This window comes from Aedes aegypti, chromosome 1, assembly GCF_002204515.2.
Source record: "Aedes aegypti strain LVP_AGWG chromosome 1, AaegL5.0 Primary Assembly, whole genome shotgun sequence".
Classification (NCBI taxonomy): Eukaryota; Metazoa; Arthropoda; class Insecta; order Diptera; family Culicidae; genus Aedes; species Aedes aegypti.
Window position 1 is genome coordinate 96,889,401 of NC_035107.1, and position 24,426 is coordinate 96,913,826.

Consider the following 24,426-nt stretch of genomic DNA (forward strand, 5'->3'; position numbering starts at 1 on the left):
GGGTATCTCAGAATATATGGTTCCATCAAGGTTTGTTTTAATTGTTGAAAACTTTGTTCCTGACTATCTGTCCATTGAAACTGCACTCCTTTTTTAAGCAATGCATTTAATGGTCGAGCTATATCCGCAAAATTTGGTACGAATTTTCGGTAGTAGTTGCAAAATGCAACAAATCTACGTACTTCGTCAACATTGTTAGGTTTGGGATAGTTTTTCAAGGCTTCAAACTTAGAATCGTCTGGAAGGATGCCTCTATCCGTTACCTTGTGACCAAGAAATGTCACTTCATTTAAGAAAAATTTGCATTTTGCAGGATTTAATTTGAGGTTATAATGCCTCAAACGCTCAAACACCGTAGTTAAATTTTGAAAATGATGATTTTCCGAACAGCCGATGACGATTATATCATCGATATAAATGAATGCACATTCAGGATTTAATCCTGCCATAGCAATAGTCATCATTCGCTGAAAACTATTGGGTGATATGTTTAAACCGAAGGGCAATCTTTTAAAATGAAAATGACCATTAGGGGCTGAAAAGGCTGTGTACTTTCTAGACTCTTGGTCTAATGGTATCTGGTGAAAACCAGACATTAGATCAAGCGTACTGAAGTACTTTGCTCTCCCTAATTGATCTAAAATTATGTCAATACGTGGCAAAGGAAATTTGTCTGCCAAAACTTTTTTATTTAATTGTCGGAAGTCGACAACTAATCTCCATTTTTTTGAATTATTGCCAGCTTTCTTTGGTACCAAGAGAATTGGCGAATTGTATGGAGAAACTGATGGTTCGATTATATCATCGTCCAAAAGTTTTTGAATTTGTTTTGCCATTTCATCTCCTTGCGAGTGAATGGTTTTGTAATTTGGAATATAGACTGGTACCTGGTCATTTAGAAGAATATTTTGAGAATAAAAATTATTGTGAGATAACTTTTCGTTCTCTAAACTGAAAATATCAGAATATTTTTCAATCAACTTTTTTAACGAGGAGTGAACATATGAAGGAATTTCATTAAAATTGATTTTCGAAAAAATGTTTTGTATCCTTTCCTTTTTCATAGCTAAATTTTCCGTAGGTTTATTGACTCTAACGTAATCGTGTAAAGGTTCACATATAGGATGAAAATTTGAGATTGCAACCTGTGACTGCGTTGTATTAACAAATTTTATATACGGTGAGTTTGATGATACAATAGTGTTTCCACAAAAAACTCCTGGAAGTATTTCTTGTGAGAGCACGATTGAATCCTCGGTCACACTAAAATTTGGTAATCTTCTAATCACCTCGCATCTTGGTGGTAAAATTATACTATTATTAATACTATCTTCAATAGGTATGCATATTGAATGATTTTGAAAATTAAAATTTAAAAGCCAATTATCATAGTCGATGGTGCACCTGAACTTGACTAAGAAGTCACGCCCAAGTATACCATCTGTGGGTATAGGGAAATTTTCACTAACTAACTGAAAAGAGTGAACTAATTTAAGGTTATTGTCGAATGTTACAGAAGTTTGAGCTTCGGCAATAGTTTCCGTCACTCCTTCCGTAACACCTGTTATTCTAAGTTTCTTGTTAAAATCTACTATTTGCATTGCGGGAACTTTTGTAACTTTAAACAGAGATACATCAGCTCCGCTATCTAAAATAAATGTACACTTACTGTTTGTCATTTCAACATATAAGGTTACGAAATTTACAGCATTTAAATTTATCGAATGAATTGTTGTTGAGGGGATGGACCCTGGTTCGCCTGGCCTAAAAAATTTACATTTTGAGGTTGCCCTGCTGTCGGAATCGGAATTTGTTGAGGTAGGTTTTGCATACGTGGCATGTTTTGTGGCATAGGATAAATTTGTTCAGCATTTGTTACAAACATTTGTCGAGGTCGTTGGTCTCGCCGACCGCCTCGATTAAACCCGTAATTTTGAGGGGTTCGATTTAAAAAATGCCCTTGATACCTGTGATAAGTATGCCTTCCTCTTTGTGCATTTTGGTTCCTTTCACGTCGGCCCCGATTATTTCTGGTATGATTATTATGCTTATGTGTACCATAAGTCATAATTTGTGAAGAGTTCTGTTGATTGGCTGCTGTTGGAGTAGCGTTTTCTTGTACTTTCTGCACAGCTTCATTGATATTGGAGAAGGTGCCGGCTTTTAAGATAATTTTTGTTTCATAGCTGGTGGTGCCATTAATTAAGGCATCTACTCCAGCTTTCGTGGCCATGGTCTTAGCCACCCCATCCGGGATGCCTTGACCAACGTAAATGCTTTTCAACTTGTTGGTTAGTTTGTCTATTTCGTCACAAAAATTATTTGTGTCCCCTTTTTGTTTTGTAGTTTTTAATTTTGCGATTATGTTTGCAGGTGTAATTTGTTCTGCGCATCTTTGTTTGACATCATCGATAAGAGCATCGATTGTGTTAAGATTTTCCGCCAAGCCTAATCTGGCTTTTCCAGTCAGTCTGGTTTTTAAAAATCTTACTGCTGTTTCCACTTGATCAGCAGCAACATAATCCTTCAATAAATTCGCCGAATCCACGTAGGCGTCTAGATTTTCAGACGTTCCATCGTACACTTGTACGATGGAAGTTGCCGTTTTTATGTCGAATGGCATTGTTGTTACGTTTCTAGCTATACACTTTTTCAGTAAATTGTTAAATATTACGGCGTAGACCACCGACTTGCAAGATACCGATTTTTTATAATGCTTTAACTTTGTATTTAACAAAATAAGGGTTTCGTCAAATTCTTGACGAGCTGCTTTAATCAGAAAATTAAAATGTGAGCTTCCGATACGCGCCTCATTTTCTAAGAGAAGGTCCGTAATATTTTTATATATTAACTTTACATTTCGTAATTTTTCATCAAGTGTGAATTTCAAATATTTTCGAAATGGAGCCTTTTTCAAGTTTGTTTTAATTTTGTGAATTTGTCCTATTAAAAGCTCGATTTCACTTTCACCATTATTCATTAGAAATATTAATATTTGTTCGACGATCAAAGCATTACTTCTAAGTATTATTTTCTACTGGCAAAAAAAAAAACACATCCGTTGATTTGTTTACGTTACCTTATAAAATTGTATACGGTTATATCGTAGCTTCCCGGTTGTCGCTCGATATACGATCCTCGGCGTCTCGTTGCATCACATCGTTGTTGTTGTTGTTTGTGTTGGCGCTGAGCCCATGCGCTTTCTAATCCCGCCGGTCGACTCCTGTCGACCGTGGTCTCGCCTGCAGTTGATTTGTTTGTTTGATTTTTGCACTTATTTGTGCTTTCACTTCATCACTATAAACGCCAACGGTGTATACTAACGGGTCACGAAACTGTTCTTATTCCACTTCGACGGTTTTTCATAATTGTTCGTATTTCACTTGCAGCTTACTCGAGTTCTTTTTCAGGCACTAAGCAGGGTTTTGCATGTTGGCTATTGATCTAGCAGCCTTCATTGCTTGCCTTTTGGTATGTAATTTGTACAGTTGGTAAAACATCACTGCTAACTGTAGACCGACTAATGCTAAAATGATGTTGAGTTTAAACTCGTGGTCGGCGTGATACTCTTCATGAATTGCAAGTTCATTCAGAATTTGGACTTGCGGGTCCCCTGAATTCTGAGCAGTTTTGGATTTATTATTCCCCATTGTGGGTACTCACTTCACAATTATTTTATAATTTAAACTTTTTCCACTTTTCAAGATTTTTCGCTTCCACTTGGCACTTTTTACAGTTTTAATTGACTATTGAATAAGTCTTCAGGCTCGGTTGCCTGTTCGCGGTCAGCCATGTGATATCTTTCCGGATATCAACTGCTCGAGTCTACTGTTGAATAAAATCTGTCTTTATTTCAATCTTCAAGTTTACAAATCACTTAATTCTACATACATAGATTTGTTCTCTACACAATGCTTATCCTAGTGGGAGGTGCTTGGAGTTACTTTTCATTTAGGCAAACCAATCAGGGATCAATAAGAGGTTTGCAACAAGGATAGAATAATGAAGAAGGAGAGAGAGAGAGAGAGAGAGTAAAAGCGAATAAGGCATCAACGCTTGTTGCGTGATGCACTTGGCAGCAGTCTAAGTCATTTATGTGTATGCAAGTATTATTGCCTGGGAACGGAGTGCTATGCTGAAGGAGTCGAGTTACGGTTCATGTGAGTTTTGCATTTGAAGTGATTTCTGAAGTGCCAATGACATGGGTCATTGCTATGTGACATTTGAGAATACATGACAACGACGTGGGTCGTCGTTCTATGTTATTTGAGTATGAGTATAAGCTATAAATTATTTTAGGGTGCTGATTGTCGTTTTGTAACCAAGCAACAATTAGCTGATTATATGAAAGTTGTACGTTTTTGTCAAGTCGGGTTCTGTGACTGTGGGAAAGTTACAATCACAGAACATGTGGTGAAGAAGTCAGGTGATTTATGATATGATGTAACTAAATACTCTACAACGTGAACTAGGCGATTTCCAATCGTAATGCATCTGAATCATGGGCATGGAAATGATAACTACTAAAATTTCTTGAGGGGAAATCTGGCTGAAGCAGTCCTAGTCGCTGTGGAATTTACCACTAAAATTGTTATTGGATTACGTTTATCTAATGGATCCAATTTTTTTTAAATTTTGAATTGGAACACTCGTTCTTTGAATGGTAAAGAGAACGAGCTGTTTAACGCCATTGATATCATTCACTCCCTCTGATGGAAATCCTGGCTCCACCCATGACCTGAATCCTGCATAGATCCAATTTGAAGCTTGTACTGACCTAGATTAACAACGACGACGTCGTCGGCGACGATGTTGTTGAATGCAATCAGATTTCTGTTAGGTGCATTCAACTGCAGCAGGGCAGAAGAGGTTGCGCCCACCATCGTTTGCATATATGGAAAAGCAATTGACACCCTTGTTGCCCAGGGGAAAGGAAAATCACAGTTCGAGCTCCATAGAGCACCCAACCGTTACGATTTTTGTACGCTTGCGGACATGGATGAAGAATGCTGATTTCAATCGCTCGGGGGACTGCACGATTTTCTCCAAATGTAGGTCCGCTATCTGTAACGTGTGAAATTGTTCGAATTGAATGCCTTTGGGCTGTAGGGTTTTTTTGCGTAGAAATCAATTAGAGGAAGAAATTACAAAGAATTAATGACCGCAAATTTTTAAATAAAATTGTTATTAGATTACGATTTTTCAACAAGTACAAAATTTTATTTTATGTTTTGTATCAGAATGATCGTTCTTTGAATACTTTAAGGACGAACTGTTAATTTTTCAACAACTAATAACATACAGCCCTACTTATTTTTCATCATTTAAAAACCCTTCTACGATTGATTTGGTCTTAACCGACTCTAGTAAAATTTGTAGCCAATTGAATACTATACTACTACTAATACTACTACTACTACGCTGACCTGATTCTGATCAGGTCCCTGTTACATTTCAGATATCTCGTAAAGCAATTCTCAATCTTATCAACTCCACATCTAATTATTTTCGAGCCGACTGCAATACATATGAAACATATATTGATAGTAGTCTTGATGTTACCATTTCTTTGCAAAAAAAATTTGATGTTGACAATGCTCTCGAAACTTTAAATAGTTCCATCATTGAAGCAAGGGACATTGCAATATCAAAATGTGCAGAAAAATTCGAATCCGTGATTATAAACGATGATCTTAAACTTTTGATCCGTATTAAAAGCGTAGGGGTAGACAATTTCAACGTATCGTGATTCTGGTATACAAATTTTATGGCAGAATTTGCAAAAAAGAAATTAACCCTCTAATACTCAAATTTTTATTTTCGATCTAAATATCATTTTTCGTTATCTAAAATCGTTCTAAACACGTTTTTCGCAAGATTTGTTTTTATTCGCAAATATATGTATTTTGGTTTTCGATTCTTATTTTTGAACATCCCTGTCCTTTTTCATTTTTCTTGAAGCCTCTTCTAGTTACTAATTTATGGCAATAATAAAAATTCTAGTTTTAACGGTACTTTTAAAAATATTAAATTATTATTCTTTTTCTGATTTTTTTTTATTTCTCGTGTAATTAACGGAAAACGGGTTTGACATTATTTTAATTCCACCAAGCTCTTCTTCTGTGATAGGTTGATCGTAAAAAAATATAACAGGTAAGATTTTTTATATAACACGTCAAATGAACCTCAGGTATTTGTAGGTTATATAAGAATACAATTTTTCAAACAATTTTCAAAAATACAAAATGATTCAGAACAAAATTTCAAAGCGTACCCCGGAACTCCTTGATATTCTTTGGGATTCCTCTTAATACCTTTTCTGAGACGCTTCGGAGGAATCCCTCGAGGAATTTTTGGATTAATGAATTCCTCCTAGAACCTCTCCTAAAGTACTTCTGAGGAATCTTTTAAGAAATTCTCGGATAAATCACTGGATATATCTTTGGTGGATTATCTGAAGAAATGACTGAAGGAATTCCTTGATATCCCTTGAGGAATTTTTCCAGGGACCTCTCTTGATGATTCCAGGGCTTTCTCCTAAAACCTCTTCTGAAATACTTCGGAGGAAATCCTTAAAGATCTTTTGCATAAATCTCTAAATAAATCTCTGGTGGAATGTCTGAAGGAATCTCTGAAGAAATAATTGAAGGAATTCTTTGATATTCCTTATGGGATTTCAACATGAACTCCTAGAGAAGATTCCAGGGATTCCTTCTAAAACCTCTTGTGAGATACTTCGGAGGAATCTCTTTAGAAATAGTTAGATAAATCCTTAGAGAAATATCTGGTGGAATGTCAAAAGGAATCCTTAAAGAAATCATTGGAGGAGTTTCTAGGTATTCCTTGCGAGATTTATCCAGAGATTCCTCTTGAAGATTTCATGGATTTTTCCTAAAACCTCTTGTAACTTCGGTGGAATTTTTAGGGATAATTGGGGCAAATCCCTAAACAAATCTCTGGTGGAATGTCTGAAGGGATCCCTGGATAAATAACTGAATTAATTACTTGAGAGATTGCTCATTCCCTTTAAAAGATTCTAGCGAATTCCTCCTATAACCTCTTCTGAGATAGTTCGGAAGAATCTCCCAAGAAATTTTTGGATAAATCCCTAGATAATTCTCTGGTGGAATGTCTGAAGGAATCTCTGGATAAATAACTGAAAGAATTCCTTGATATTCCTTGAGAGATTTGTCCAGAGACTCCTCTAGAAGATTCCAGGGATTCCTTCAAAAATTTCTTCTAAGGTACTTCGGAGGAATCCCTTTAGAATTTTTTAGATAAATCCTTAGATAAATCTCTGGTGGAATGTCTGAAGGACTCCCTAAAGTAATCATTGAAGGAGTTCCTAGATATTCCTTGCGAGATTTATCCAGAGACTCCTCTAGAAGATTCCAGGGACTCGTCCTTAAACCTCTTGTGAGATACGTCGGAGGTCTTTATGGATTTTTTTCGACAAATCCCTAAATGAAACTCTGGTGGAATGTCTGAAGGAATCCCTGGGAAAATGACTGGAGGTATACCCTGATATTCCTTGAGAGATTTCTCCAGAAACTCCTCTATACTGGAGAAATAACTGAATGAATTCCTTGAGGGATTACTCAGGGACTTTCTATAAGGTTCCAGCGACTCCTCCTAAAAAATCTTCTGAGATATTTCGGAGGAATCTTTTAAGATAAATCCTTGGATAAATCTCTGGTGGCATGTCTGATGGAAACCATGGATTTTTGAGGGATTTCTATAGACGATTCCAGTTCGAAAGAAGTCCTTAAAGATTTTTTGAATAAATCTCTAAATAAATCCCTGGTGAAATGTCTGAAATAATCCCTGGAGAAATAACTAAAGAAATTTCTTGATATTCTTGATGGATTTCTTCAAGGATTTCTCTGGAATATTCTACGGATTCCTCCAAAACCTATTTAGAGATACTTCGGAGGAATCTCCTAAGATTTTTGTTGATAAATTCCTAAATAGTTATCTGGTGAAATATTTGAAGGAATTCCTGAATGAATAATTAAAGGAATTCTTTGACATTATTTGAGGTATTTCTCAGGAACATCTCTAAAAGATTCCAGGGATCCTTCCTTCAACCTCTTATGAGATACTTCGGAGGAATTCCTTAAGGATTTTTTGTGTAAATCCCTAGAAAAATCTCTGGTGGGATGTCTGAAAAAATTGCTGAAGAAATAACTGAAGGAGTTCCTGAAGAAATCCCAGACAGAGTAGCTGGAGAAATCTAAGGAGGAATTTCTTTTTCTATCGCTAAGATGCATGTGTGGGAAGAATTGTCCATTTTTAAGTTACGCCCTTGTGAAGTTGTAAATCTACACATTAAAAGGAAATCAGTGATATTCAAACAAATTTCGGCCACCAACCCTAGAAACTTGGCTCAAAGTTAGTTTGTCTAAGCGGAGTTTCATTTTTCATTGGCTCAAGTTCTGTAAAACACTAGATAGCCAATTATATATTATTATGAATCGTGATTTTGTATAGAAGAATAATCTGGCTAATAAGGCATTATTAAACACTCACATTAAAAAAAATTACTTCATTTTTTAAAAAAGACTACTTTTTTGTGCTGCTGTCTGTTCTTCTATGTTGTCTTTCTATATCAATCTCGTTCATCGTTCTTTTGTACAGAACCATCTAAATCAATGTAATTTCAGCGTAAGGCGTGTGTGAACGAAAATTTAATGAAGAGAAATTATGGTATTTACAGTGGTAGGAAAGATTATGCTACTTTTCCCCGAATGTCGTTCCTCCGAATGCCAGTTCCCCGTTTCCCGAAAATTGATGTAGTTCAGACCGGTGTAAGAATAGTCTTTAAAGACAGGGTGCTGAACTAGAAAGAATGATAAGCAATCAAAAGAAGGAGGTTTTACAGACTATCAAGTTATTCTCGACTAAACACATCTTGCCAAAAATGCCGAGGACGGTGAAACTCGAAAGAACCACCAATCAAGTAAAGAAGAATACGTATCAGGTGATAATCTTGAAACGCAAAAAAGTTATGACAATTATGAGAGCTAAACTTTTTGGGGAACTGGACTATTCGAGGGAACGGAGTATTCGGAAAGTGGCGTTCGAAAAAAAAAAATATTATGGAAAAAGTAGCACAACCGGTAGGAACAAACTCGTTCATGAATTCTGCACCACTTTTAGTTTAGATTTCCGAAAAATCGTAATTTGTTCTGGTTTGAATCCCATACAATCTGAATATGGCTTTGAAGCTTTCGTTTTAATCAGTCACACACTGTGCCTGTCAATATAAGGACACCTGCTACTTTAGATGGTGAAGTCAAACAAAATAACAATTCTCGCGTTCAGAATCATGGCGTATCTGCAATGATCGATATCTCTTTGTCGATTTTTTTTTTGAATACACAAAATTCATATGAATGATGAAGGACGATAAGTACTTTCTACTGAAAATATAAAACAATCGCACGACCGAGTAATTAGTTTGAAAAAAAAATCGATGAAGAGAAATCGATCACTGCAGTTACGCCCTTGTGATACTGAATGCGTGAATTGTACTATTTGATCTATACAATTTTTACCAAGCTGTATTATCGAAAACTCTCTATATTTTTTGTGTCAAAAATCTACTTGGGGTTGTTTGTAACTATACGATGAGTTTTTGTTATATGTACAACATGTAATCATATGTTGCATGGGGAATAATACATTGAAAATGGGTTCACCAAATTATTCAGAATATTGAGCTACAAACAAAAATTTAGTTCAATGATCATGCTGGCCCCGTAATGCTTTTAGGCACTTGAGCCTTCAAACACTCAGCAAGTTTTGAAAATCTTTTATGGCGTGTAGTTGTAATATATGATTGACAAAGTTTGAACATAATTAACTAAATTGGAATGCCTTTTTAATCTATTTGAAATTTTTTGAAGGAATCTATGAGCGAAACTCTGAAGGAACTTCCGGGGAAATCTTTGGCCGAAGAGCATCCATGAAAGCATATTTGTGCTCAATTCTGGAAAAGACTAGAAAAATACTTAAGAATTCTTAAACAAATTTCTTAAGGAATTATCAAAAGATTCGTTGAAAGAATCCAAGAACAAAAAGCTGTAGACATACCGGAAGGAAATGTTGTAGGATCCAAGAGGAATAACTGAAGGCATTCGAGTTAGAATCCCTTGGACAAACTCTGGAACGAATTCCGGATTAATGTCTGGAGGAATTTCTGAAGGATTTTTTTGATGGATGCCAGGAGAAATCCTCAGAGTAGTTCCTTAAGGAATCCCTGGAGGAATTCCATGAGGAAACTTTGAAGAAATTTCTGACGAAATCTCAAGAGAAGCAGTTGGGTGAAACTATGATGGATTTCCTTGAGAAATGTCTGGAAGATTTTCTTAACATATACCTGAAGCACTAAATAGAGGAGCTTATTGAGGAATCCCTAACGAAGTTCTTAAAGAAGTCTAAGTCTATTTTTGAAGGAATGTTCAGAGGAATTGATTCCAGTATCTTGGAAGAAATTTCAAGGGGAATCTCTACAAAAATTCCTGGACTACCTTCTAAAGAAACTCTAAGAGGAATCACTGGGGGACGCCTGGAAGAATTTAAGAAAGAATGCCTGCATCTTTGGAGGAATTTTAAGAAGAATCCCATGAGAAATCTCTGGAAGTATTACTGCAGGAATTTATTGAGGAATTCTTTGAGAAATGCCTGGATCACCTGCAAAATTTTTCAAATGAATTGCTAGAAAAACCCAATAATGACATTCTAAAGGATCATTGAGAAATGTTTGATAAATCGCTGAAATATAGGATTGAATACCTTGAGGAATATCTGGGAGAAATCCCATAAGAAGAATCTCTGAATGGCATGGGGAAATCGTAGGAAATGTTCTAAGAAGTCTCACGAGGAATTTCTTATGGAGGCTTTGAAGAATGTACTAACCGAATCTCAGGAGAAGCAATTGGGTAAAGTCTTGAAGGACTCTCTTGAATAATGTCTGGAATACTTTCTTAAGATATATCAGAAGCACTAAATGGAGGAACCACTTGTGGAATCCCTAACGGCTATTTTTTGGAGGAATTTTCAAAGGAATTCATTGCAGAATCCCGGGAAAAATTTCAAGAGAAATCTCTCGAGGAATACCTAGATTTATTTCTATAGGAACACTTGGAGGAACCACTGAGGGACGCCAGGACGAACCTAAGAAATAATGCATACAGCTTTTTACGAAGGAGTTTTAGGTAGAAGCCCATAGGAAATCTCTAGAAGTTTTAGGGGAGGAATTTATGAAGGATCCCCTGAAGATTCAAGAATTCACTGAAAAAAAAATTCAAATGAATTGCTAGAAAGATGCAAAATGAACATTTTTAAGGATCATAGATGAAATAGTTTGCAGAATCTCTGGGAGAATCTCTGAAGGAACTATTGAAATTAATACGGAAATCTCTGGAAGTATTACTGGAGGAATTCATCAATCAACTCCTGAAGCAATTCCTAGAAACCCTGCAGAAATTTTCGAAGGAATTGCTACAAAAAATCCAATGGAACATTCTAAAGAATCATAGAGAAATAGATTAAACATTCTATGGAAGAATCCTTGGAGGAACCGCTGGATGACCATTGAATAACAAGAATCCCTGGATGCCATGGAGAAATCCTCGGAAGAGATCCAAAGAGTCTCGAGAGAAATTTTTTATGGAGGCTTTGAAGAAATTACTGACGGAATCTCAGGAGAAGTAACTGGGTAAAACCATTAAGGACTCTCTTCAGAAATGTCTGGAAGATTTTCTTAGGATATACCAGAAGGCCATGTAGGAACTTCTTGAAGAACCCTAAAAATATCTTAAAGGAGTCTAAGGCTATTTGGTAGGAGGAATTTTCAGAATCCCGGAAGAAATTTCAGAGGCATTCCTGGTCAAATTTATATTGGAGCACTTGGAGAAATCACTGATGAAGCCAGGAACATTGCAATTCCAAAATATGAATATAAAATAAAATAAAATTTGAATCCGTGATTATAGACGATGATCTTAAACTCTGGATCCCTCTTAAAACGTGAGGAGAAGGCAATTTCAACTCACTCGCGATCCCGCTATGACAATTATATGGCAGGATTTGCAGAAAGAAATCAAGAAACGTTTTGCACAATTAAGAAACAAAAATTTTGAAAATAAGATTTCCCAATTGGACCCTGGCTTCAAGCCCTTTTGGAAATTATCTAAAATTTTGAAAAAAAAAAACCTCAGAAGCCAATAGCGGCATTGAAAGGGGAAAACAAATTATTACTAACTGATTGCGAAAAAGCTCAAAAACTTGCTTTGCAGTTTGAAAGTGCGCACAATTTCAATTTAGGACTTACAAGTCCAATCAAGCTACTCAGGACTTCGAAAATATTCTCAATCAAGAGAACGTTTTCGAAAATGCCTGTGAGACTGATTTGGAAGAAGTGAGAACTATTATTAAAAACTTCAATAACATGAAAGCTTCTGGCGATGATGGAATTTTCAACATCCTCATCAAGAAACTTCCGGAAAGTAGCTTATTATTTTTAGTTGATATATTTATCATATGTTTTCACTTAGCATATTTTCCTGACAAATGGAAAAATGCTAAGCTTCTAGTTATTGTCCAATCAGTTTGCTTTCCTCTAGCAGTAAACTTTTTGAAAAGGACATTTTGAACAGAATGATGGCCCACATCAAAGAAAATTCAATTTTTGCCAATGAACAGTTCGGATTCCGCCATGGACATTCGACCACTCATCAACTTTTACGGGTAACAAATTTGATTCGTTCCAACAAATCTGAAGGCTATTCTACTGGTCTTGCTCTTCTAGATATAGAAAAAGCATTCGACAGTGTTTGGCATGAAGGTTTGATTGTAAAATTAAAAAACTTTAATTTTCCAACATACTTTGCTAGAATAATCCAAAGTTATCTCTCAAATCGTACACTTCAGGTTAATTATCAGAAGTCCAAGACTCATAGTCTACCTGTAAGAGCTGGTGTTCCTCAAGGCAGCATTTTGGGACCAATATTACTCAATAATTGCTCATCTGGCTTAACTGAGTTGCCTCAGGGATGTCAAAAATCTTTGTTTGCGGACGACACAGGCCTCTCCGCCAAAAGACGAAGCATATGTGTCATCTGTAGCCGATGTAGTTTGGATATTTTTCTTCATACTTGCAAGAATGGAAGATTTCTCCTTTTGCTCCCAAATCGAATCTCCAATCAATTCCAAAACATGATTTCATTATTTATTAGCCAAAACTTGAATCCAAAGACGTTCACGGAGGACAGCTGTCGACCCACAGTTCATCGCGAGCACATGTCTGCTGCCGGAAGCTGAACGAAGTCCCTTCAGCGCAAGGCATCGCTATCGCCACGAACAGTCCCCTATTGGGATCCTCGGGCTGCGTCGAAATCGGTCGGCACTGGCAGAATCGCTTCACATCCGGATGGCACGTCAGGGTATTGATTTCCTCGAAAGTTCCACAAGGAGCCAGCTCACAGGCACGGTCAACATCGTCTTCAATGTCGGTGTCATCAGGTCCATCGCCGGCACCGGCAGGGTCGCACTCGGCTTCGTCCCGCATCGAAGGATGGACACAGACCTGATGGCGGAAACTGAACACCGTTTCCGGCTCGGGACAGGTCATCACCTGAAGGATCCAGACGTTGCCTAAGCCCGGACGACACTGGCAGAACCAAGCCGGATTGGCGTGGCAGTACAGGGTGTTGATCTGCTGGAAAGTGCTGCAGCTGGCGGCGACACAACCCTCCGGACCATTCTGAGCTCGGGTTATCGGAAGGGTTCCGATGACGGCGAGTGCGCTGAGAACTAGGTTCAGGGAAATTGAGTTGAGGGGATTCGAGGTGTTCAACAGCACTTACCAACTAGCTGAAACATTTCGATGGAAGAATGTACGTTGAACTGGCGTATGATGATGACCGAAGAATCATCTTTTGGTTTTATAAGGAATTGAATTCGCAAGTCGGTACGGCATCAAAGTTCCATTTTTTTTCGGGGGTCGATCCATCAGTGTTGCAACTTGCAACCATTGCCAATAGCTACTGCTTCCAAATTGAACACACTGTTGAACATTGTCTGATAAGGCATGGGCGTGATCTGGATGCAGGCCGTCCACGCGACTTCGAAAGATAAGCTTTGTCAGGTGACGTCGTTCTAATAATATACCCCTAGCTGCTGCCTCAGGTGAATCACGGTAGGTTTAATCAGTACGTATCGTACTCTCGTGCTGCCAACTGTCTAAACGTGGCAAGCATGGAAAGAAGAGCGTTTCTTTGGAGTAAGTGATTCCTTCCACTGGATTTCAATGGATAATGTTAAAATTGGCATCGAAATGAGCAATCAGTTCGGTGCCTAAGACATTTTTTTCGAGCAGCATTCAAGTGGCTCTCTGATTCAAGTGAGGAAGCAAAGTGTATCACCAATCGTGTGTAGTATTTCCGAATTTGGTGGATTTAGGCGATACATCCTGAATTCCATTATGGAAATTTAACCTGGAACCCCTCGCAGCTGGAACCTATACATATAGACTAAAACTAGAATGAAACTTCTGGAAAATTGATTAGGGTCATCTGCTAATATTCATCGTAATATGCTTTGATCAGTCAGAAACTTGCAATTTTCGCAGTATTCAGTGAATAATGCTGAAACAAACCGATGCCAGACTATTCTTTCCCTACACGGCTTTCGCATTGTGCAATAAAGATTTTGATAAATCTTGATCGTTTATTGGAAATAATTCCAACATCCGTCGTATCCATTTTCATTTCGATCGCTATCAGTTTTATTCGTCTCACAACTAACGGCTCCCTGTGGCAAAGTGAGTGGTCGAAATACACAACTGCAACGTTACAATAAAATGTTCAACTAGATTATATATAACTTTGGGCATCACTCGCCATTCCCGCAGCATGATGAAATGTGTGGATTTTTCTGACTGCTAAGTAGTATAACTTTTGACCAAACCAATGCATGGCGGCACACAGTGCGGCGAAAACAATTACAATCAAAGGAACCGTTTCACGGGCCCTCCAAGCTTGTCAACCACATATATATGAACCGTGGCCAGCATGATTTTCACATTTTTGGGAACAGGCCTTTTCAATGTCACATGAAAAGGCCTATTCCCAAAAATGTCAAAATCATGTTGACCACGGTTCATATATGATTCTACCCCATTACCCCGAATGCCACTTCCCCGATTGCCAACATCCCGAATTCTATTACCCCGAACGTACCATTACCCCGAGTTCCATCACCCCGAATGCTATTTCCCCGAATTTACTATTATCTTGACATGATGATATTGATGACATTTCCCCACGATATTGGAATTCGGGGTAATGTCATTCGGGGTGATGGGTCGTTCGGGGATTTGGAATTCGGGGTAATGGTGTTTGGATTAATGGCATTCGGGGTAATGGGGTAGAATCTCATATATATGTGGTTGACAAGCTTCGTCTATGCATTTGATTACATCGGTGGAGGACCGGTGCAAACACGAGGCTGTCATTTCCATAGAAGAACTGTCAAAGTGCTTCCCAATCAGCTGATTTGGAACGTCATCTGACACTTTTGGGTTGTTCACGTTAACTTATAACTACTCATTAACGTGGGTTTAAGCTGGGTAAGACGCATAATGATCTAATTGGTTTTAGTGTGCTATCCAGCTTTTAACGAGCGCAAATGGCCGCCACAAAGAAGCCAGCATTCTGGTAGGGACTAGGCGATCTGACATTTGGCTTGGGTCGTTTGACAGCAAATCGATAAGATCGATCAAGAACTTACCGATTAGCTGCCAAAGTTCTTGGATAATCCTAGAAAGCCGTTGGACTGCAAACTTGATAGAATATGTTTATTGCTAAAATATTAAACGATTCCTAGAAATACGCAAGTAAATGAGTAAACAATTGTGAAGGCAACTAAATAAAAGGAGAAACTATCTTCAACGTGTTTTTGTTGTGAGCTACGGGGAAATCGTCTTTTGATGCTTCCCTGAACCGTTTTCTACGCCAAATATAACGCTTTCATTGATGCGTACACGTTTTGTTTTTCTCAGTTCGGACGGATGGAAAACTTTGTTTACGTTGTCATTTATACGCGGTCGTTAAGAGAATTCCTTAAACTTTCTTGAATTACACAAGTTTTACGGCGTATGATTGCACTGAAATCCTTCAGTGAAAATGTAAGAAGGTTTTCCATGGTGTCAAAAGATGCTCGGTGAAGTAAGTCACACAGGAGGATGGGAAGAAAATTTGAATTCTAATGTGGTATGGCTCAGTCGATCGATAATCAGATTTCGCTTGGTACGTCTTCGTGCATGCGATTTTGGTGAAAAAGAGCAAAAGTGGATAATAAGGCAATATTCAAAACTGAAAAGGTAATAGATGGCTCTTTTTCAGTGGTATTGTGTCGCCAGCACTAAATTGAAGTTCGGAAGTCCAGACTTCCGACTTCCGAACTTACTTCCGAAGTTTTTTGACATTTGAATTTGGCAGATACGGTATGATGAGTTATAACTTGTTTTGGTTAACAGAATCGGAAGGTAAACAGAGGGATATTTTTTCTTATTAATATTGTGTAAAACTGTGTTTTTCAACATCTTTATAGTATTATCAATAATCTTCGATCGTCAGAAATGGCCAGTCCGATTATTCAAACAGTACGGCACCAGCATGCCTCACCTAATACCGTTTATCATGCGCTCTACGGGTATTATTTTCTGGGAATTTCCAGAATGGAGCTTGCCAGAATCTATGGGAAATCTTTATCCACCATCGGTTATTGGATCGTCAGATACGAACAAAACGGGATCTATAAGAGAAAACAGCAAAAGCAGGTATATAAGAAATTCAGTGGCGCAATGAGGGAATGGCTGGTGGATCTTTACCGTCGAGAACCTGTTCTGTTCTGTTCCTTGAAGAGGCAAAGCAAAAATTCCACAGAAGATTTTTTACAACCATCAGTGTGTCATCCATATGTATCATCCTTCACGAAACAGGGATGACATGGAAGTGCATTGAACGGAGAGCGATACAGATCCGGGAGGACGAAATAACAAGATTTGTTCGAGAAATGTTGGCAATTCCTTGGGATCTCTGTAATCTTGTGTTTCTGGACGAGGTCAGCTTCGACAATCGTGATATGCTACGCAAGAAGGGATACGGCGTGATTGGACAAAAAATCCTATATCGTGGGGAGTTTTGTAGGAAACCACGAGTGTCCTTTTTATGCTTCCTAGGTATTGGAGGAATGCTAGAAAGCTTCTGGACCGAGGGAACTTTTAATCGAAAGAAGTTTTTTCAATGTTGCCGTAACTTTGCGTTGAGGAACAGAGAGGTACAAAAATATCCTGGATTTGATTCCGTCTGGATTTTAGATGGGGCAAGAATTCACTGCGACGTGAATATAATACGATATCTAAGATCAATCGGCATAATCCCAATTTTTTTACCTGCGTGTTGCCCTTTCTTCAACCCAATTGAGGTTATTTTTGGTTTGATTAAGAGAAAATTGAAGAAAGAACACGTTGAAGGAACTCCTGTTTTACCAGACGTTTGTGATATTATGGCTCGCTTCAGAGTTTATCCATGCGCTAAAATTTTTGGGCACTGTGGGTATCTACCTGGCGGTACATTTTTACCAGAAAAAGGTCTCCAGCACGATGTACTAAACTTTGACTTGAGTATCCAAACCAGATAAATAAATAAAGGCCATTTCTTTCAGAATATAAGAAATAAAACAAACAAAGAAGCATATATGACTTATTATTTTTATAAGCTTGACATAACATGTGATTTTAAACCACGAAACGTTACTTATGTATCTCACTGGTGATCCACGTCTTCACAGTCAATTACACTATTTGCCAATTGCAGGCTCAATTCCGTCTCCTCTGGGCGAACAGCCAACTCCATGGAATCCAACAGATCGTTTCCAACTAATCCACGTCGTTCCATCTCTTCCACCTTTAATAAAGCTCCATCTAACATATTTTTGCAGTCAAGTAAGGTCTTCTTCACGTTTCCAATTTCTCTCAGCCATCCACTGTTGTTGTTCTGTGCGACGATCATTCCTTTATGCACAGCTTCCAATCTGCTCGGTTCTGACATGGCAACCCATCGAAAATACTTCGATAGTTGCATTGGTGGTGCTGTAGATTGCTTCATTTCTCCCTGCTTAAATGCCTGTGCCGAATGGATGAAATTTGCCCACAGCAGCCATGAGCTGTAATGGCCTTCCAGGTGTGTATGAGTGTCCCGCAGCTCATCCGCTAAAGCAGAATCGTCTCAAACTGAATGTGCTCCAGCACGGTCCGTGTTTTGTGGTGAGAGTAGCTTACGTAGTATTGCTTGATGTTGAGCACTTGTTTGCACATTGGTTGACCAAACGTACACATAAACTCTCATCGTTTTTCCCTTCCAGCTTCTCAAAATTCTGGCAGTAAGTGAATCAATCGCGTAGAACTTTTTTTTAGTGGTGTCTTGCAGTGTAATAAATTCGTTGGCATCATTTACGGTGGGATTTACGTTCTCCGACCATCGAGGGGTAACTTCATCAAATACCACTTGCCGCTCAATTTTCGCCAACGCAATTTCCCACATACAATCGACGATCTCGGTGGCAGTGTCTCCGTATATGACCATTCTCGTCCATTCCTTGGGGCGCAATTGGCTTTTGTAGAATCTTTGAAAGAAAATCCCGGTGAACGAGAACACGTACTTGCTGGTATCGTGCAAGTGATCAGCATCTTCAACTCCTTCAACTTCACCTGTTCCTGTCTCATCCAAATCCAACTCTTCGTAATCGCAATACTCGCCAGCTTCCTCTGGGTTCCTAAAATTGAACATTTTATTCAACTTTCAAAGAGCCGTCAGCATAAATTTTTATAACTTACTGCAAAGTTCCGTCCATAATTGCTGTTTTTGGCTATTTTCCAACAAATATTTACTGCCACAAACCAACGATAGGAAAACTGAACGCGAAAATGTTATTGTTTTGATTTGCTAGTTACAGTGTTGCGAGATCATATGTTTTGAACAGAAAATAGCATCGGAAGTAGGCAAAGTTGCCAGTTGGCCAGCGACCTGCCGACAATTTTTGCCTAAATGCACAATAGTAAAAACGAAATCCTGAAGCAAAGGAACCACAATAGAAGATGAACTAAAAACAAAAAGTTATGTATTCACATTACGCTTGATTTCTAATCACTACTTTTTTGATCCAGTTTCCTAATTGCTAGTAATTACTGTTTTTCATTATTTTCCATACGTTTTGACAGCTCTCGACTACCATTCTTCCATGCGCTTGTGTTGGAAGTTTGGGAAATTTGAGAATCCAGCGTAACGCGATCAGTGAGTGGAATACAAACATCAGTGTCGCTGCTTGGCGGCCAGTGAGAGAAACTGAATGTTCGAAAGGTTGGTGGCTGTACTTTTTGCCGCTAGCGCCAACTGTTAACGGTTATGAACGAAATAAACAGTCGTTACCCTATTGATCTGAAATAATTATTGAAAAGACAGTAGTCTTATTGCATTCTTGGTGTACAAGTTGGCAAACCATAACAGCCTTCTCAAAATTACACTTGTAAAAAGAATCTATATTGTAGGTAAGTGTGAACATCCTCCGTAGTGGAACATTTCAAGTTTAACCGAGTAGATCGAAACCCTGCATTGGCTTTTTTTCGCGCTAGGATTCTCAAATTTCTCAAACTTTCAACACAAGCGCATGGAAGAACGGTAGTCGGAGAACTGTCAAAACGTATGGAAAATAATGAAAAACGTATATTACTTGTAATTAAGAAACTGGATCAAAAATGTAGTGATTAGAAATCAAGTGCAAAGTGAATACATAACTTGTTGTGTTTAGTTCATCTTCCGTGGTGCTTTCTTTGCTTCAGGATTTCGTTTTTACTACCACTGAAAAAGAGCCATCTATTGCCTTTTCAGTTTTGAATATCGCCCTATTCTTGGTGATACTCATGGCAGAATCCTTGAATCCTACAGAAATCTAGCACAACTTTCACGGGTTCCTACTGAAATTTCTCTCGAAGTAATGGCCCAGGGATTCTTTGAAGGTTATCTCCAGAAATTCCTGCCGATATTCCATACAATATTGCGTTCAAAAATTCCTCTGAACAACCGTTCAGTTGTTTCTTGTAAAATTCCATCCAGAGATTTCATCAGGTATTCTTTTGGGATTTCTATTAGACGTTCTATTAGATTTTGTCACAGAAGCCCGAAGAAAATCTTTATTCTCTGCAGGATTTCTTTCTGATTTTCTTCCAGGTGTTCTTGTGTAGGTTCTCCTAGAATTAGAAATTAGTCCAGGAATACCTGCATATGTTCCGTTAAGAATACTTCAAATTAGTGCTTCTCCACTTAGTACTTCTCCTATTACCGTACACCCCTGCTAATTTGAACGGTACCTTATGCGAAACCAACGAGGTTTGTTTTTAATTTGAACATCTAGTCACCCTAGAATCGTGTTTCTGGTTACCTCTTTCACTGTTTTGTTTTGATTCTGCGTTCCGGTTCACAGCGTTCCATTTCACTTCACTCCGTTCCATGAGCTGAATGACGTTTGGCCCATTTTTAATCTGAACGATGTACAAATTAGCGGGGTACAAATTTAAAAGTGTTTCAGATTAAATGGGGTCAAACCAACGGGGGTATCCGGTAATGCTTCTGGTACACCCCAACCTCTTTTTACGGCCGTTATCGGGGGGTCGTAAAAATAATCGGTCGTTAAAAAATCAGGGTTACAATATTGCGCTGTTCCCACCAAATCGAACCGCACAGTATGGAAGTGTGACGGTTACAGAAGTGTGATCATAAGTGCAACCATGTTGATCTGACACAATTTTGACATCGACTAATGTCAAAATTGAACATCTGTTGTTTGATGGTCTGAACTGACTGTTTTGTTTTGATTGTTTCTAATTTTCTGGTTCTGAAACCATTCGATCTATTTTTGTTGAAAAAATAAAACATTCTGTCCTCAAAATGGTCAACGCAATCCTCCAGAATGTTCAGCATAAACACGCCAGCACGAATACAAAGTATCATTGCCTCTATGACTATTATTTTCTCGGAATAACAAGGATCCAGCTTGCCCTAATATACCGGAAGAGCAAATCAACCATCAGTAGCTGGATAGATGCCTACGAGGAAACTGGTTTAAATTCTTCCAAGCAACGCCACCAAGTATTCCAAAAATTCAGTGCGAAACATCGGCAATGGATCGTGGCCTTGTACCATCAAAATCCGGTGCTGTACCTGGAAGAATGTCAAGAGCTATTCTACCAACATTTTCAGGTAAAAATCAGTGGTTCCAGTATTTGCAGAATTTGATTCTACCCCATTACCCCGAATCCCATTACCCCGAATGCCATTAACCCGAACGCCATTACCCCGAATTCCAAAACCCCGAATGATCCATCACCCCGAATGACATTACCCCGAATTCCAATATCATGGGGAAATGTCATCATTATCATCATGTGAAGATAATTGTAAATTCGGGGAAAAAGCATTCGGGGTGATGGAATTCGGGGTAATGGTACATTGGGGGTAATGGAATTCGGGGTGGTGGCATTCTGGGAAATGGCATTCGGGGTAATGGGGTAGAATCTTGCAGAATTTTGTACGCTGAAGGACTTACTTGGAAGGCATTAGAACGCAGGGCTATTCAAATTAAAGAGTACGAAATTCTTCGATATTGCGCAGAAATGAACTCATTCGATTGGGACATCTATCATTTAGTGTTCCTTGATGAGGTATCGATAGACAACAAAGGTGTGTTGAGGAACCGCGGCTATGGAGCTAAAGGGAAACGTCTAGTTTTTCGTGGGGAATTTGTGCGCCGCCCTAGAGCCTCATTCCTGTGTTTCCTGGGTGTTCACGGAGTTCTAGATTCATTTGAAACGGAAGGAACATTCACGAGGAAATTTTTTTTTGATTGTTGTCGTGAGTTTTGTTTCAAGAACAATCAAATACGTCGATATCCTGGAGCCAATTCAGTGTGGGTAATGGATGGGGCCAGGATCCATTGCGATCCCAATATCATCCTTTACCTACGATCTGTGGGCATCATACCAGTATTTCTGCCTCCTTATTGCCCGTTCTTCAATCCCATAGAGATGATGTTTGGAATGACAAAATCACGAATAAGGAAAGCATATGTTGAAAACATATGTTGCAAGAATGCCGGACAGCAACCCTGTAAAGATGGTGTTCGCTTCGGATCCGGTTGGTACAAGAAGGCGTGGAGCGCAGTGAGCTAGGTGGGCGGATCAAGTGCGTATCGATTTGGCGAGCGTGGGGCAGAACCGAGGATGGAGAGATGCGGCCACGAACCGAGTATTGTGGCGTGAAATTGTTGATTCAGTGTTATCTGTGTAGATGTTAACTAAATAAATGAATGAATGTTGAAAACAAAAACGAAAAATTATCATTGCTGGCTCTTGAAACTTTCATGGAACTGGAGAATTACAATTTTTCCAAAATTTTCAAGCATTGTGGCTATTTACCTGGTGGCACCTTTGATCCTTCGATTGGATTGTCTCAAAATGACGAATAAGTGATCATCAAATTATTACAGAAATTGAATTCGATATTATACGATTTTTCCCATTTATTTCAACAAAAACATCAAATAAAACTTAAATAAAATCGATTTGCTTTTATTACATGTGGTCTACGTCTAGCATATCCGTTACCCTTTCAGCAACCGAACGACTGATTTCGTTTTCTTCCGGTCTTGTAGATTCTTGCATGGCTGATACCAGACTGCAATTAATCAAAGAGCGCGCTCGTAGGGCAGCTATGCGATGTTTCACCCTCTGTCCCAGAGCAATCAACTGGTCAGCTTCTTCTTCCAACTCTGCAAGTTCCGTGGAAAAGGCATCGTTGATTGTACGTGCGACAGATAATCCCTGTCGAGTGCTTTCTAACTTCACAGCTTCCGAGATTGGAACAGATCTGAAAAATTTGATGATGGAATGTGGTGGTAGCTCCGATTTTCTCATTTCTCTTTCATGCGCTGGCACCGTGTGGATATAGTTTGCCCATAGTTTCCATGAGCTCGCGTGTCCAGTGAAGTGACTGCCATGTAGCTCTCGAAGTTCATCAGCTAGCTGAGAAAGAGACTAGTTGTTGGGTGCACCTGCTCGGTCAGTATGTTGGAACTTCACTAACTGCTTGTCAACCAGCTCCCATAGTTGTTTACAGGAAACAGCCGTCGAATAAATGTGAACGTGTACTCGTATATCCTTGCCGCGCCAGCTGATAAGCAATTTGCTGCTTATCTGATCGATGTTCACACGCCGTCGATTGCGCTGATTTTGCAAGTAGACGAATTTTTGCATGTCGTCTACCGTCGGCTCATCGTCGCTCCACCTCGGTGTCTGGCTTCCATCCTCATCGATGAAAATCACTTCACGGCAAATGATTGTCTTAACAATCGTCCACATTCCTTCTAAAACCTCTTTTACGGAATCGCCGGAAATGATTTTGGATGCTACGAGGCTGCCGGATGTCTCACCAACGAATTGACGCTTGAAGAAAGAGGCACACAGCGACAAGTTGGTTTTTTGGTTCGCGGTAACAGATTTATCCATCGGCTCATCATGCTCGTCGTATCTGAGCATGGAATCTTCCGTTCCGTCATCATAATCCAAGGGAAGAACCAAGGGATGATCCTCTTCGTCCAGGGCCTCAACTGGGTAGTTGTCGGAATCGTCCTCCAAGTTCACGTCATCCAATGGGTTTACTTCTTCCGCACGGTTATCATAATCACTTTCGACGTCGTCTTCCATTGAGCTATAAAAAGTATCAAAATCACCAGTATTCGTATGAAACCAAACTGTTTTACCACAATTTTTATATAAATACCTCAAAACAAATCAAAAACACAGGAACGTTGTTTACGGTCGAGGAAAGAAAAGCAAGTTTGTTGATATTGACTTGCCACTTCTTTTTATTGTTGTCAAACAGATGAGAAGGGTTGCCAGTCGCATGGATTTTTCAAAGTGTTTCATATAAAAAGTTTAATAATTGACATATTTACATTTTGTGTTCTGGCAACTGTGTGTGCACAAGAAAAAAGTGTGATGGGTAAAGTGCATCAAAAATCCAACTTCCAAAGCCATTAGCAATAATGTTGCTGAAAAATGGAACATCTAGATGTGGAAAATGTGAATCCGAGATATACGGCAAAGTTGAAGCATGGGTTGAGAACTTTCCAAAATGGCTGTTCAAGTTTTCATATTTCGGTAATAGATGGCAACACTGCTCGACTGTTATCAAAAGGGCCAATCATATGGGGGTGTGATATGGAAATACCAATAAATTTCAAAGGTAACGATACCGAATGATCACCAAAGTTGAAGGAAGTGTTGCGTACCATACAGGCGGCCGA

At 38.7% G+C, this 24,426-nt stretch overlaps 3 protein-coding genes across 5 annotated transcripts in view; all 3 read right to left on the bottom strand.

The window, feature by feature from the left end:
* The window catches only part of LOC5570412 (cadherin-86C), a 649,107-nt gene that overhangs the window by 301,170 nt on the left and 323,511 nt on the right, over positions 1 to 24,426 (bottom strand). The window lies entirely within an intron of this gene.
* LOC5570410 lies at positions 13,213 to 14,004 on the bottom strand. Its single transcript, XM_001659064.2, has 2 exons — positions 13,872 to 14,004; positions 13,213 to 13,818 (listed from the first exon to the last, which is right to left on the bottom strand). The coding sequence occupies exons 1-2, from the start codon at positions 13,885 to 13,887 to the stop codon at positions 13,265 to 13,267; spliced, it is 570 nt and encodes a 189-aa protein (XP_001659114.2). The 5' UTR covers positions 13,888 to 14,004; the 3' UTR covers positions 13,213 to 13,264.
* Positions 18,185 to 19,104, bottom strand: LOC110676205. Its single transcript, XM_021843160.1, has 2 exons — positions 18,905 to 19,104; positions 18,185 to 18,843 (listed from the first exon to the last, which is right to left on the bottom strand). Exons 1-2 carry the CDS (start codon positions 18,919 to 18,921, stop codon positions 18,297 to 18,299), a joined length of 564 nt encoding a protein of 187 aa, XP_021698852.1. The 5' UTR covers positions 18,922 to 19,104; the 3' UTR covers positions 18,185 to 18,296.